The sequence below is a fragment of the Squalius cephalus genome (assembly GCF_949319135.1).
Source record: "Squalius cephalus genome assembly, chromosome: 4".
In the NCBI taxonomy this organism is placed as follows: Eukaryota; Metazoa; Chordata; class Actinopteri; order Cypriniformes; family Leuciscidae; genus Squalius; species Squalius cephalus.
This window is the reverse complement of record NC_137125.1, coordinates 37,581,161-37,595,113: the sequence shown is the minus strand read 5'-3', so window position 1 is coordinate 37,595,113 and position 13,953 is coordinate 37,581,161. Positions and strand designations below refer to the sequence as shown.

Genomic DNA, 13,953 nt, shown 5'->3' with positions numbered 1-13,953 from the left:
TTCGGAACAAAACAAAAAGCCATAATGGACCATGCCTGTCCTTACAAAGTGCAATGAAGGATTTCAGCTGTCATTAAAAAGCAGTTGCGCAGAATTTAAGTGCCATAACCAGCAACAAATGGCCAAATTAAACCAGAAGAAAATAGATTCAGCAAATTGTGATAAACAAAACATGTGTTGTGCTCTGTTATGACCTGTAGCCAAACAAAGTGCTAGTATTTGCATGTGTTCAAGGGTGGTGTTTGTGCATGCAAGGATGCACAATCAATATTTCCTTCTTACGGTAACATTCATAAGAAAACAGAAGACGAAACTAACCCTAGAGCCAGATCCTTAGAGACAGTTTAGACATAGGCTACGATTTCTGTAATGATTTTACACAAATTATTATAATATACAAGCCGGTGGGGTCATCTTTCCCTCTAAGAAACACTTGTGAATGCCGCCTCCAGCTTGGACAGTCAAGCAGAGGTGACTCATAAAATACGAAATAAATAAAGTAGGTAATATACAATAATTCTGACATTATTCGAGTCAATATATAAAGGCCTAAAACCACAAACACAAAATAATACTTCTCACTGACCTAAAATATCAATTTGTTCATCAATTACATACAAAACAAAATACATTTTGGGGGTGGGGGTGGGGGGAGGTGCATTGTGAGTTCTGGACAGGTTTATAAACATTACTCTGTTCTCACACAATGCAATATCTACTATCTTGAGCAAATATACATTACATAATGGATTGTGCAATAAAGAAGCAATTTACGAAAGCTCGGCATTGCTGTTACGCATGTTATGAAGATGATAAATTCACTAAATGGGCTTCTATTTGGAGAGAAATTCAGCGGTAAACCCAAAGCTTAGAGGACAGAAATAGGGGTGAACATGAAGGAAAGGCTGCAAACACAATGCTAACAAAGAATACGAACATCTTACTTGTAATTTTGTGTGATGTGAAATAGACATTAATAAAGCACATTTCTGCTTAAAAAGGTACATTTCAATACAGTGCAAGCCTTTTTTCAATTAAACTCCCAAACTGACTTTGAGAGCTAAAACACTGTTAAAAAATATCGTTGGTTTAACTTAAAAAAGTAAGTTACCTGGTTGCCTAAAAAATGTTTAAGTTCATTGAAATAAAAAACGAGTTAATTCAATGAAGGAGATAAAAAAAAACAAAAAACACTGAGATAGCATATTGTATTATGTACAGTCATGCCAATAAAGCAATTTTGAATTTGATAGCAAATCATGAAAATATTTTTCTACAGTGTAACTACATTACTATACATCACAAGTAAACATGCACGGTTTACGGTAACTTTATTTAACTGTGTCATTGTTACATATGTTACATGTAGTTACTATAGTAATAACTTTGATTTATGCATGATTACATGCAACTCCAAACCAAACCCTAATCCTAACACTACAGTAAGTACATGTGGTTAATATTACACCGTAAAATAAAGTGTAACCTTGTTTACTAGCCTTACCAGTTTTAAGGACCTAAAACCCAGCAGGATTTAGGGGCAAATGCAGAGCCAATTTTTCCACTCCAGAACCGACTTTTCTGCTGTGGAAAAACACTGAACAGTTCTGTATCAGGCTCTGGCACACTCTACGTGGAAAAGGGGCAACAAGGATTGAAGAGATTTCTCAGGACATCCATTTTACTGATATCTGGCAGGTTGTAGGGACAATTTGCGTGTGGTATTAGGCGGCTTTAGCAGCTCGGAACATTAACTCACACCACAGACCTTCATGTCGCTCCCTGAACATCCTTCAATCTTTCCGGCTTCCTCTTCTGTGTCCTTCTCTTGGGGTTAAGAAGTCTGATGAAAGCACTTAAGGGCTGATATAATTCTCTCTTGCAGAAGATAATGGAATTTAGCCACAAGACGTCTTTCATTTGGGGTTTCTTTCTTTCTCGCTGTCGCGTTCTCTCTCTCACACTCTCAGGTCAAAGGTTTCCCTGTTCTTCCTCCAGCGGTTGTTATTGTTACCCTTTTACCTCTTTCCGTTTTTTTTTTTTGTCATTTTTTTCTTCTTTTCCTCACCTCCTCCCCAGGGGTTTCAGGGTTATAGCCTGAATATGTTCTATTGCCGTCAACCTGTTTACTGCATTACTGTTGCCTCGCATTACTGTGAGTAGAGAGTTGCCAGCGGTTATTTTAATGACAGTAGACCAACACACACATAAAGCGGCAATATGAATAACCTGAATTTTTCCTGCTAAAACACGCCGGAGGATTAAGTGAGGTGAAACTATATGGTGGAACATATTCCTGGACCAACATCCCTGTCGATCCTGGAACAACATTCCAATCAACCAATCAGATTTGAAGGATATGTTTACAGTTAATGTCAATTATGGGCATACAACAAGGTTTAGGGGCTTCTACACCATTCTTATTTACCCATAATTTCCCTACAATTTTAGGGATAAGTTATGGGTCACATTTCTGGCAGCCGCTGTCTGACGATTTTGCAAAATCTTTGAATCGTCAGTCAGACGTAGCTTCACATATATGATGGTTGAAATATTGTGTAGTTAATCTGGTGAATTATATTGATAACCTCTAGAAAACATGTCATTACTTTGGCATAAAGGCCCAGGCCTGAGCTCCCAATGTCCTCGCATCCTAGTTACGCCCCTCTTCTGCCTGATTTTCTTGGGGTCCTTGTTCTTTGTGTTCTCTCTCTCTCTCTCTCTCTCTCTCTCTCTCTCTCTCTCTCTCTCTCTCTCTCTCTCTCTCTCTCTCTCTCTCTCTCTCTCTCTCTCTCTCTCTCTCTCTCTCTCTCTCTCTCACACACACACACACACCTTCTCTCTCTCTTCCTCTATGCCTCTCCCTCTTGGGTCTGGACCCAGCTGGCCTATAACACGTATTGATTGACCATGTAGGAGGAGAGCAAGGAGACAAGAGAGAAAGAGAGAGCCCGGCAGGCTGCAATACACTGAGACAAAAATAGTACACCAGGAGTTCAAACCGCACAGAGAGAGAGAGAGAGAGAGAGAGAGAGAGAGAGAGAGAGAGAGAGAGAGAGAGAGAAAGAATAAGAAAGGAGTGGGGGCAGGGAAGGTAGTTAGATGGAGAATAAGACGAAGGAGGACATGCTAACGATGGCAGATATGGGGCGGGATAAAATACTCCATGTATTAGGGGTGGTCTTAAGAAAATCGAGGAAGCATAGCAGCCTCAAAGGGAGGTTCTTGTGAGCAACTTAAAATGACAAATGCTCTCCTTCTCCATCGCTGTTTTTTTGTAGGGTGGAGTTTTTAGAATGGAACGACTAAGCCTAAGAACTGCTAACATCCCTTACAACACCTCTAAAAAACAAAAGACTCAAAACGGTAGAAATCAGCATAGCCTGATTGTAAAAATGTGATTCTAGCAACATTTTTGCAAAAATGTACCTTTAAATCCAATTCACTGAAAAGAAAACTAGAGGCAGCAACAACTTTTTCACACAACTTATGATTACAGATCAATAAATACTTATTTTCATATGGTCCCTTGCACAATACAACGGTATGTTATGACCTCAAAACACTTTTACCATAGTGAATTATTTGTAAACTATATTTTGATGTTAACATCAAATAATCAGCTCGGTAGTTTAAAAAAAAACAAAAAAAACATATAGTTCAAATTGGATGAGCCATATTTATATCCAGTATATGCACACCACATATCAGTCGAATTCATGCAGAAAACTGCACATTGCTTGACAACCGTAAACATCTATCCTGCGGTCCTGCTTAGTGACAGAAATGTAGACATATTGCGGTAACAAAATCTCTACCTTCTGATGCATTTGTTGCACAATATATACGTCAGCCCTAGCATTTTAGCCGTGTACATACATGCATGTAGATGGACATAAGGGCTGCAAGCGGTATGTCAGAAGAGTCTGTTTGGTCTCATGAATATTTGATTAACTCATGGATTATGTAAAGCAGTGAGCGTGCTCATTTGGGTGAGAGCACACATATGCATACTCTCAGTTACGGCCTAATTCATAGGCTACGATACAGATATTTTGCGTCAGGTCATATCAGATCAGCACACACAGACTGTATACACACATGACCTAATGAATTAGTGATGTTTTAATTGTCTCTAAAGCTTCCTTTTCCCTATATCAGACAAATGACAGACCGGAAGTCATATCACAGGAACTGCGTGAAGTTCTAGACCAGATGCAAAGAATTCTAATTAAAAGGACAAAGTGAGAATTACCACTCTACACTATTCCATTAAAATTGTCCAAAATAATCCCTTTACATAACAATTACATTGATTAGACTTAGAAATCCTAATATGCTTTTCTTGTGATTTTTACATTTATTTTATCATGGTAAATAAGTGAAGGGTAAAGGCTACTTCACGACCAATTTGAAAGTTCTGTGCGACTACCACTAGGGGACAAACTACCACAATCAGCACGTTTTTTTTTTTTTTTTAACTACCGAGCTGATTATTTGATGAATGTCAGAGATATTTTAAATGTTAAGATGGCTTAAAGCTTGATTCGGTTCACAAAATATGTCTAAATTAATTGTTTATAAATTTGAATAATCCAGTTATCGAGTTTAACTCAGTGTCTCAATGATTTGGTCGCAGCGGTTAAAAGATTATCAGAGGGGAAGATTATCATTGAATACTTATATGAATTTTGGCCCAATTTTGGTACAACTAATGCACAATAGTGTATAGTACACAATTGTATTAGATTCTGCATTGGATCTTGAAAGCGTTTTGTGTTCAATGGAAGTCTTTGCATTGGTACAATATTATGGTGAGAATCTTGAGTCAGCTATGCATTTTAACTGTCAACATGTTTCTAACTACCTATCTGAATAACAACACATTTGACTGTAACTATCATCCACTTAAGTATTGTGGTTTGCTAGAGAGTGCATGTAAGCCTGTCACTGTAATCTGGGATCACTAGCCTGGCTAATCTTCTACATTAACTCGACCCCAGTTGTTTACATTATCACCATGGCAACCAGCAGCAATGCTATTATGCCATCACATGATATCAACAGCATGTCGTATTGCTTTAGCCTCCCCTAATATTCATTTCTGTCATATTGATCTAGAACTAAATCTGTCTCCTAAATCATAAAACCATCCAACATTCAAACTAAAGGCCCGTTTCTGCTTCCCGCTATCCCAGAATGCCAACCTCGGAGGGATTGTTGCCCAGTGCAGTGAACCTTACTGGTTTAATTGAACAGGTCTTGTGTAGCAAAATTGGAGTTTAAATAAATTTGCCATTTCTCTCCAAGTCCTACATTCATTAAAGAGCCTTTTTCTCCTTTCCTTTCTCTATCCATCTCCCCCCGTTCCTTTGTTTCAACATCCCTCCCCCCGTTTCCCTCATTAAAGCGGGACCCTGAGAGCGCTGGTCACTGCTTCTCATTTATTTTCATTTGAAACTCGCGCAGCTTCGCTGAGCCACAGCTCGACGCTGGGCACCTAGGGACAGGTCATTCTCCTATAACACAAAACCACCCATTTCTGCAACACGCTCGCGCACATATCCCAGAATGCACAGTGACAGCAGCCTGTCTCCACAGCCACACACAGACACAACCGCCATCGCCTTGTTTTACCATAATGAAAGGCTTTCCAAGCCACTAATTGCAGAGTACAAACTCCAATGTTTGTAGCGGAAAGTCGGCAGTGCTGTACGAGTGGTTTTAGGAAGAAAGTGGAAGTTTTCATGACAGTCCGTTAAGAACCGACCTGGTGTTATCCGTGATTGCTTAACCCTTAAATTTCCTGTACGAAACACATCATTTATAGCTTTGTCAGCTAAAGTCAAACTCATGCAAGCTCCACTTGATAATCTAGTGGGCTGCCTACCTACACAACATCATAAATTTAAACATGACTATGATAACTGAAAATGCTGTCTAAGCAGGCAGCTCTTCAGGTTTTTGTCCAAACATGATGTCTAGGCTGGCAGTTTATCAGGTTTTGAGACTGTGATGTGCAAAAAACGAAGTCTAGTTGGAAGACCACTAGGTTTCGAAATATAAATAGTATAATAGAAACGTTTCAGATATGTTCAAAACTGGTTATATTACACCTTACTATCAATAGTAAATAAAGTCATTGAATTTCTAGACATCATTACAGTACATTCGGCATCATACGGACTGAAGTTGAAACTCAGCGGCATAAATCGATGTGAGTCCTCAGCGAACGAAGCATTACATCAACCGCCAGAGGCACACGCAATAGATTCTTTTATAGTCCCAGCATGTATGGTTTTCCCTTTGAATGTGGCCCTTCGTGTAGCTCCATAAATCATTTTTGCATCAAATAACGATAAACGTTCTCAAATCCATAGATTCAGTCCCAGTCGCGTTGGGGTACATTTGTTAATATTTGGTAGCATTTCTCTAATGAGCATGCTTGTGTGTGATGGTTATGGCACGCTTACATTTGACATTTCTTTATTGGAGGAGGTTGAGTTATAGCCAAGGTATGTGTGTGTGTTACAAGAAGACCTGACCGCAGTCATTGGAGAGATTCATGTTCCTTGGGGGCTATTTTAAAAGCCATTGAGCACAAGTACAATGAATGAGTAAAAGGCCATAAATCTACTCTTTAAACCAACATGGCCGCCTCTCTGGCCCAACTAATGCCCTCACACCCCATTACACTCCGCACATTAAAAGCCCGCGTTATTAACTGCCCATAACCCTGGGATAAAAACCAACCCGACACGGCCCGATTAGCACCCTTTTCCAGTTTTAAAAAATGGCCAGAGACAGAGATGAGAAGAGAGGTAGAAAGCAAGCCACAAAGTGAGTGACAGCCTCATTGTTGGGGCGTCCCATTGTTGAGAATGCTTTCAGCGCTACCCTCCTTCCATCTCTCCACCGAATGCTCCCCTCCATCCCTCTCTCCAGACCCCCCCACCCTTTTAAATCCAATCGTCAGAGAGGCGTGCAAACAAAAGCAGACATCTTTCTAGTGGCGGGACGGGGCTTAACCCCTCCTGCTCATCCCTCTCTTTGTTTAATGCGATTATTACATCCAAACAAACTCAGAATTTAGGTCCTCGCAAGTATGTTTGCACACTTAAATGTACGCGTATATACTAAGGTGAATTATTACGGATTAAGAACGCTTGTACGGAAACGCGACCGCAATAAGTGCAATAAGGGAGGACAATGATTTGCATGCACAATTTTATTATAATAAATTTGATTTCTCTTTCAGTCACACTGTTTCGCTTGCACACACGCGCATTATCCTGCGTGCACGTACACGCATCTCTCAACACTTATCTATAGCTGTATCAACTCTTCAGTTTTTAAAGAGGCTCCAAACGAACCGTAGGGGATGAGAAACAAGAGAGGGGAACATTGCAAGCTGTGCATTTTCACGGTTGGCAAGACGAGTGCCGACGGTACAGCACAGACAGGGTCCCGCAATTTGACAAAAACACAACTGCATGCAAGCACAGCTCAAACGGCCTACAATCGGCATGTCAACGAACCAAGCCAACAAAACCGCAGGCTTCCCTCAACCAAACATTCCTGAAATGGCTCTCCGCATGCCTGCAGCTATGAACGGCAAACCTTTCGGAGATACCCTGATCTGTGTGTGTGTGTGCATGTATGTCTTTGTGTTCTGTCCAGGGACAGCGTTACCTCAGCAGCAGTTCTTCTGTGCTCCTCATGGAGACAGCGCTGTTCGCGGTAGATGGGTATCGCATGCTGTCCACACACACACTCGGCACAAAGCCCAGCTCAGACGAGTGCTCCAACATCGCCGTTACTCCGAATGCAAGCATGCACTACACACGCACACGATCCTTGTGCTTTCAGTTGTGGCGGGTGTACGCTGGCCCTTTCTCTGGCATCTGAATCCTCTCTCTCTCTCTCTCTCTCTGTCTCGCAGTAACACTCCCACCCATCCACCCTCACTGGCTCCCTCCTCCTTCCTCTTGTCCCTCCCCTCCTCCCGATTCACTGGGCTGTGATAACCCTTTCTGACAGCTCATGTTGTTTTTGGGCCACAGCTAGTGCTGTTAGCCTGGTGCTGGCTAGCATTGGGAAGCCTGCTGTTGTCCAGGATGCCCAACACCCCAGAGGACAGCTCGTATCTTGTATCCATATGAGAATAACAACTAAAGAAGTGCTGTTTAAACAATTAGAAAAAGCCAAAACTCTATATTTGGTACTACAATTTCATCTATCTCAAGAGCATTCACCTTTGTCCTAATTTTATTTGTCAACATAGGCAAAAAGGAAAAGTTGCAGAGATGGGATGCAAGAATGTGCCTTCTGTGAATGACTCCAAGCACGCTAAAATAGGGACTTCTTTATATATCAATGGTGAAGAACCGAAAGCTAAGTGAAATAAATGAGTTGAGATAAAGAGTGATTCGCTTAAAACAGTGTCTCTCAACTTCAGTCCTCAGGACCCTCTTCCCAGAATGTTTTAAATGTCTCTCTATTTAACGCACTAACAAGCTGATGAGTTGAATCAGGTGTTTTAATAAGTGAAACATCTTCTGGGAGGTGGGTTCCCGGGACTAAAATTGAGACACACTGGCTTAACCCTTAAATGCATAAATGTTGGCCAATCAGTATTACATAATTTTGTTTTTTTAAGGTCCTAGATCTATATCTAACACGGATGGACCTACCTGTCGTGATAATGTAAAACTCTCTTGATATTAGAGTAACAATTACAGAAGAATAAAACAAAGCATATTTGGTTATCTTTTGGAGCTTGGAAGGGTTCAGTTTGAGCAGATGTTTTATACCATCATCACTGTCCTCGTTAGAGCTCATTTCCCAGCACATTCAGCATCTGGCTCATATTCGCCATCTCTTAAAACTATAATTTACAAAATATTCAAAATCAAAATTTTAATCACTGACAGCTTCTTGACAGATCCACCATCAAGTGACAGTGACACTAATTTTTGATTGCGTTGCTCTGCAGTAAATCACTGAACCATTTCAAGTTTTGCTGATGATACTTCCTATTCTTTTGTTTTCTGCCTGCGGTAACTATGAGTGAAACGTCACTTCATCATTGTGTATCAGACATTGACACCTTGTGGAAAAAATGGTGAATTGCACTTAATCATCAAAGATTAGATTATTGTTGTGCAGAAAAAAACTGTTACACACCTCAGTGCGTTAGTTGTTAGTAAATCAGATTTACTCGTTAGTAAATCGTACATTTTTACAAATAAATGAATGGAAAAATAGGCATTATTTTGTAAAAAAAAAAAAAAAAAATCTTGCTATATTGTTTATAATGCACTGATTTAGGAATACTAAGAAGGTAAGGGTAGTGAATGACGTCCCACATCACTAAAGACCTGAGGTATGCGGTCAAAGAATAACTTTGGCGATGTTTAACCAGCTTTGTATTGTTACAATGTTAGTAGTATATAAATAGACAATTTGTACTCTTTCACTATGGTACCTAAATATACCAGTTTATTTGTCAGCAAATGTCAGCCATCTTTCTAATGTGGAGAAAGAATACACATTGTTCATTTACATGCTTCACCGACTTTGTAACAACACAAAGTTGGTTGGAAAACAGCAAGGTTGTCTTTTAACAGAAAATCACCACGGTAAGAAAATAATGGGTACTGTGTTAAAATCGTAAAAGGGTTATATAAACTGAACTTGTCTTCACTTGGTATGAGCGGTTTCACTGTTTAGCGTGCCAAGTTTTGAGGCATGCTTCCAGGTTAGGGTATACATCATTGCTACTCATGCTGTTTTTTTCTTCCTCTCAGAGACAACACTACAGGCTTTTTGAGGACCATTGTTTTGATAAATTAGTCCTGCGGTGGGAAAGCAGAAAATCACCAGGGACGTGGATTAGTTTAAACGAGGGTTCTGAGTGTGTGTTGTATGTGCAATTCTAAGAAGCCCATTTGTCCTCCCAATAGGAACATTTTGTTAAATAGTCACACTCATCTGAAAATAACCTCTTGTCATTGCTCTTTCTTTTCACCATCTGTTCCTACCCCTCCATCTCTCTCTCATTCTCTCCATTCCAGAAAAAACACATTTACCTCTTCTCTCTTTAAATGTCTCCTCCTTTCACAAGTTTCTCACTCTCTCTCCCTCTTCCAAATGTCTTCCAGATATGCCTGTTTAAAAATGCATTGTGTTTATTACGGCTTATGAATGTTTAATCACGAGAAAAACACATCAGAGGATCAAGGGCACCGATTCATTAAAGGACAAAATTTTCTGTTGCACCTTGCACAATTGGCTACGATCATTCATAACACTTGCAATAATTGCCAAAGTAATTTGTTTACCAAACACCTGCGGTCCTGAGGTGCCCTGTTAATGTCCCATAACTGTACCTAGTTGCAGATCCCATCACTTCAAAAAAAGAGTTTTCCTTCAACGCTGATCTGCATTATAGTGACCATAGTGATTTCAATTACAGATGTCATGCAAATAAAATTGGTTAGAGGCGTAAAACAACCAGTTCCAAATGTCTCTTTGCTCCATCTGCCACCTCCTTTTCTTTCTCTCTTTTTGTTTTTCTTTACCGTCAGCCCCTCTGCCAGTCTCACATGTGCTAGTCACTGTAAATGTAATGGTTGTCCAGCAGCGAGTGTTTCTGAGTGGCAGGCATATAGTCAGATGTGGGCAGGGAACTTAACGGCTAGATGAAAATGCCAAATGTATTACCGATCAATTCTAGTTCACGCTGTTTTTCATTGCAACTCGCAGGAGGGGTATTTTTTGGCATTTGTTTTGCAACATGAAAATCTACGTCTGTCTGCGTGAGGGTTGAAGTCGAGCTGCTACTGACAGCCAAAGACAAAATATATGCCAGGCATGATCACTGGTTTCATATGATCTCTGGCAATGGTATTTAGCTGCGTCTGAGGACGATGCCTGATCACACACAATTGGTTGAGTCCATAGGGCCCATTATGAGTGATTAGTCCAATATAGGGGAAGTAATGAGAAGCGAAGCAAAGAGACGAAATGAGAAAAAGATTAAGTTGAAATTAGATTAGAAAGATGAGACAAGATGAAAGAAATTGAGAAAAGAACAGATAAAATAAGGCAAGAGAAAAAAGAATAGAGAAGAGATGACAAGAGATGAGACAAGATGAGAAGAAACAATGAGATAAAATTAAATAAGAGAAGTAAAACGATGGAGACAAGAAGAGATGAGACAAGGTGAGACAAAATGAGAAAAGGGATGAGTTGAGATTAGATGAGACAAGAAGAAAAAAGAATAGAGCAGAGATGAGACAGGGTGAGACAAAATAAGAAAATAACAAATGAGATGTGACAAGAAGAGAAAAGAATAGAGAAGAGATGATTAAATAAGACAAGATGAGATCAAATGCGAAGAGAAAAGACGAGATGAGACAAAATGAAATGATGAGAAAGTAAAAAGATGAGTACACAATAAGATACTGTGAGAAAAGAGAAGTGGCAAGATGTGAGAAGGCAAAAAGGAAAGAGAGGTGACGAGACAAGACAAGAAACAAAAAAAACTATACAGAGAAACAGTGGTGGAGGGTGAGAGAGATCTCTGCATGTATAGACAGTGCCCTGGGACAATGTGTGCAGACACACACACTCAAAGCCAAAGCAGGCCGATTATAAAATCATGTACAGTCCATCGCACAAACATAACGTTCTCTGTCAAGTCGTTGTATTGCATTTACAGTTTAATGAAATGACCTAGTTAGACTATCTTCCTGCTTTCTCTCCCTCTGTGCTTTCCTGCAATATTCAATAGAGTGTTTTTCACTTTTCTTCTCTTCTGCCTAATTGTCTTGTCTATAACGGTGATTAAAAGGTCAATGTCCAATCACTCCTATCCATGACAACCCATCTTGAATGGCTGTCTATGTTGCGACTAGTTACTGGGCTGGACTTTTGGGTATTTCATCTCAAAACAGTCCTGAAACTGGGTTTACTGTCCCCTCGGGAGCTTCCAAATACAGTCTTAGCAGGCACACAGGACACATACTCGAGTTCAAAAAGAGTTTTAACGGAACACAAGGGGGTTTCGGATGTGTTTTTAACAACTAGGCTCGTCGCCAGTTATTGATAAGTATGATATTAAAAAGACAGGACATTTTTTCAATGACACAATAGCACAAGATCCATTTTAACTTAGTCTTAGCCTCACTCACAGTATGTTCATTGACCAAAGCACCATTTGAAGTAATTAAGTCTACTATTACATGATAATAATAGTGTAATAATAGTGTAATAAGCATAAAAACTTGGATTTGTCCCTTATTTTTGGCCAAAATAAGTTGCAGCAGTTCATTGGAAAGTTGCAAGCTACATGAGGGGTGATATACAGGGTAATGAACCCCCAACAGAGTGATCAGGACCTTAACATAAAGTATTTTACCTGGAAATTATCTTAAAGCTCAAACCTAACTCAGATTAATACTAAAACAAATAATTTGACAAGCACAGGGACTGCAAAGTCATCTGTGGCACCATTAAAAGTGAGACTTTGCAAGTTTGTGTGCGTGTTTCTTTAAGTTTCTTTAAGGTCAGGCTGATGCAATTCACAGAGGTTCTGTCTTTATTAATAAAAGTTATCTAGCCTTAAAAAAGATGGCATATCAAAGGAATATCCCAGCAAGTGGAGAGAGGGACAATGAGAGATAAACCTAAGGTGTTTTGTCTGAACATGAGAGTTCTTGAGCTAACATTAATAAAATAAGGATTATGTGATGTCAGCGCTGTGCCATTTCACCTATCCAAACCCGCACTTGGCTCTCTTTGACCAGCACTCTCGGATTATTTTACCTCGTTTTGTCTCTCTCTCTCTCAGGCCCAAAAACCTCATGTCTCTATCAGAATGCAGTCCACGTGGGAACCTCAGAAAAAAGGAAGACCCTCAATTCATTCTCTCTTTCTGTCTCTCGTTCTGCAGGAGGAATGCACCAAAACACAGATGAATAATTTAGATTTTTTTTTTTTTCCAAAGAAAAGGTTTGACGCAGCAGAAGAAAGAGCTGCTATAAAACATGCATGAGATACACGCGTCCACAATCAGATTGCTGATATGAAGAATTAATCTTATCTTTAAAACACGGCAGGACCACATGAAAGCGCAGCAGAAATCTGTTCATAAGTTTTTGGCTTTCGGATAACCCTATTACGGGGATGAGATGAGATAGATCTCCTACATTGTTCCAGTGACAACGTTATTATGGCCAATCAAATACAAACAGTGCCTTAATTCGAACACGACCAATCAACAGAGATTAAAGACACAAAGGCACAATCCATGAATGGCAGTTAGAGTGAAGCGTTCAATGAGTGCTAATGTCAGCGGGACTATTCATGATCCTGTTGCCGGTAGATCAAAGGTTTGGCAGGAACTGTGTGTGTGTGTGTGTGTGTGTGTGTGTGTGTGTAAGGAGAAGGAAGGAGATCATAAGAAACTAAAGAGCTTGTTAATCTTTCAAAGTTGGTGTGTGTCTTGTAGACATATAGTAGAGGTCTGCACAGACAAAATATTCAAATGAAAATATAGGTAATTTAGTGTTATTAATTGTAGCAAATATAATGTGATAAAAAAATGAATGCATTTAATAAACCTGAGTCATTTCAGAATAAGGGATATTCTTACCACTGGAGCCATTGATATGATCAGAGAAATTTAAGTTATTCACATAGAGCATCTTGTGATGCTCATCTTGGAACACAAGATATTAGATATGTATAGTCAAGATATGTTTATGCTCAATGCACATTTTTCAAACTTCGATGTTCTTTTAACTTATGTTTTAATACATGGCGCACAGTGAGACACAATGAAACAACCAAATAAAATAAATTAAAAAATAAAAATTAAAAAAGAATAATAAAATAAAAATAAAATAAAATAAAATAAAATAAAGCAAAATAAAATAAAATAAAATA

General features: G+C 39.4%; 1 protein-coding gene across 42 annotated transcripts in view; it reads right to left on the bottom strand.

Annotated features, from left to right (window-relative positions):
* Positions 1-13,953, bottom strand: part of celf2 (cugbp, Elav-like family member 2) — a 145,519-nt gene that overhangs the window by 84,334 nt on the left and 47,232 nt on the right. For 9 of the 42 annotated variants that reach the window (XM_079868356.1, XM_079868347.1, XM_079868348.1 and 6 more), the window contains exon 1: positions 7,693-7,949. The exons of 25 other annotated variants lie outside the window; for them this stretch is intronic. In XM_079868356.1, coding sequence (XP_079724482.1) covers positions 7,693-7,835 — 143 coding nt within the window. In that variant the 5' untranslated portion in view covers positions 7,836-7,949. Of the gene's footprint in view, positions 1-7,692; positions 7,952-13,953 lie in introns of those variants that run through there. 8 more of the 42 variants (XM_079868343.1, XM_079868344.1, XM_079868386.1 and 5 more) reach the window with 2 other exon arrangements.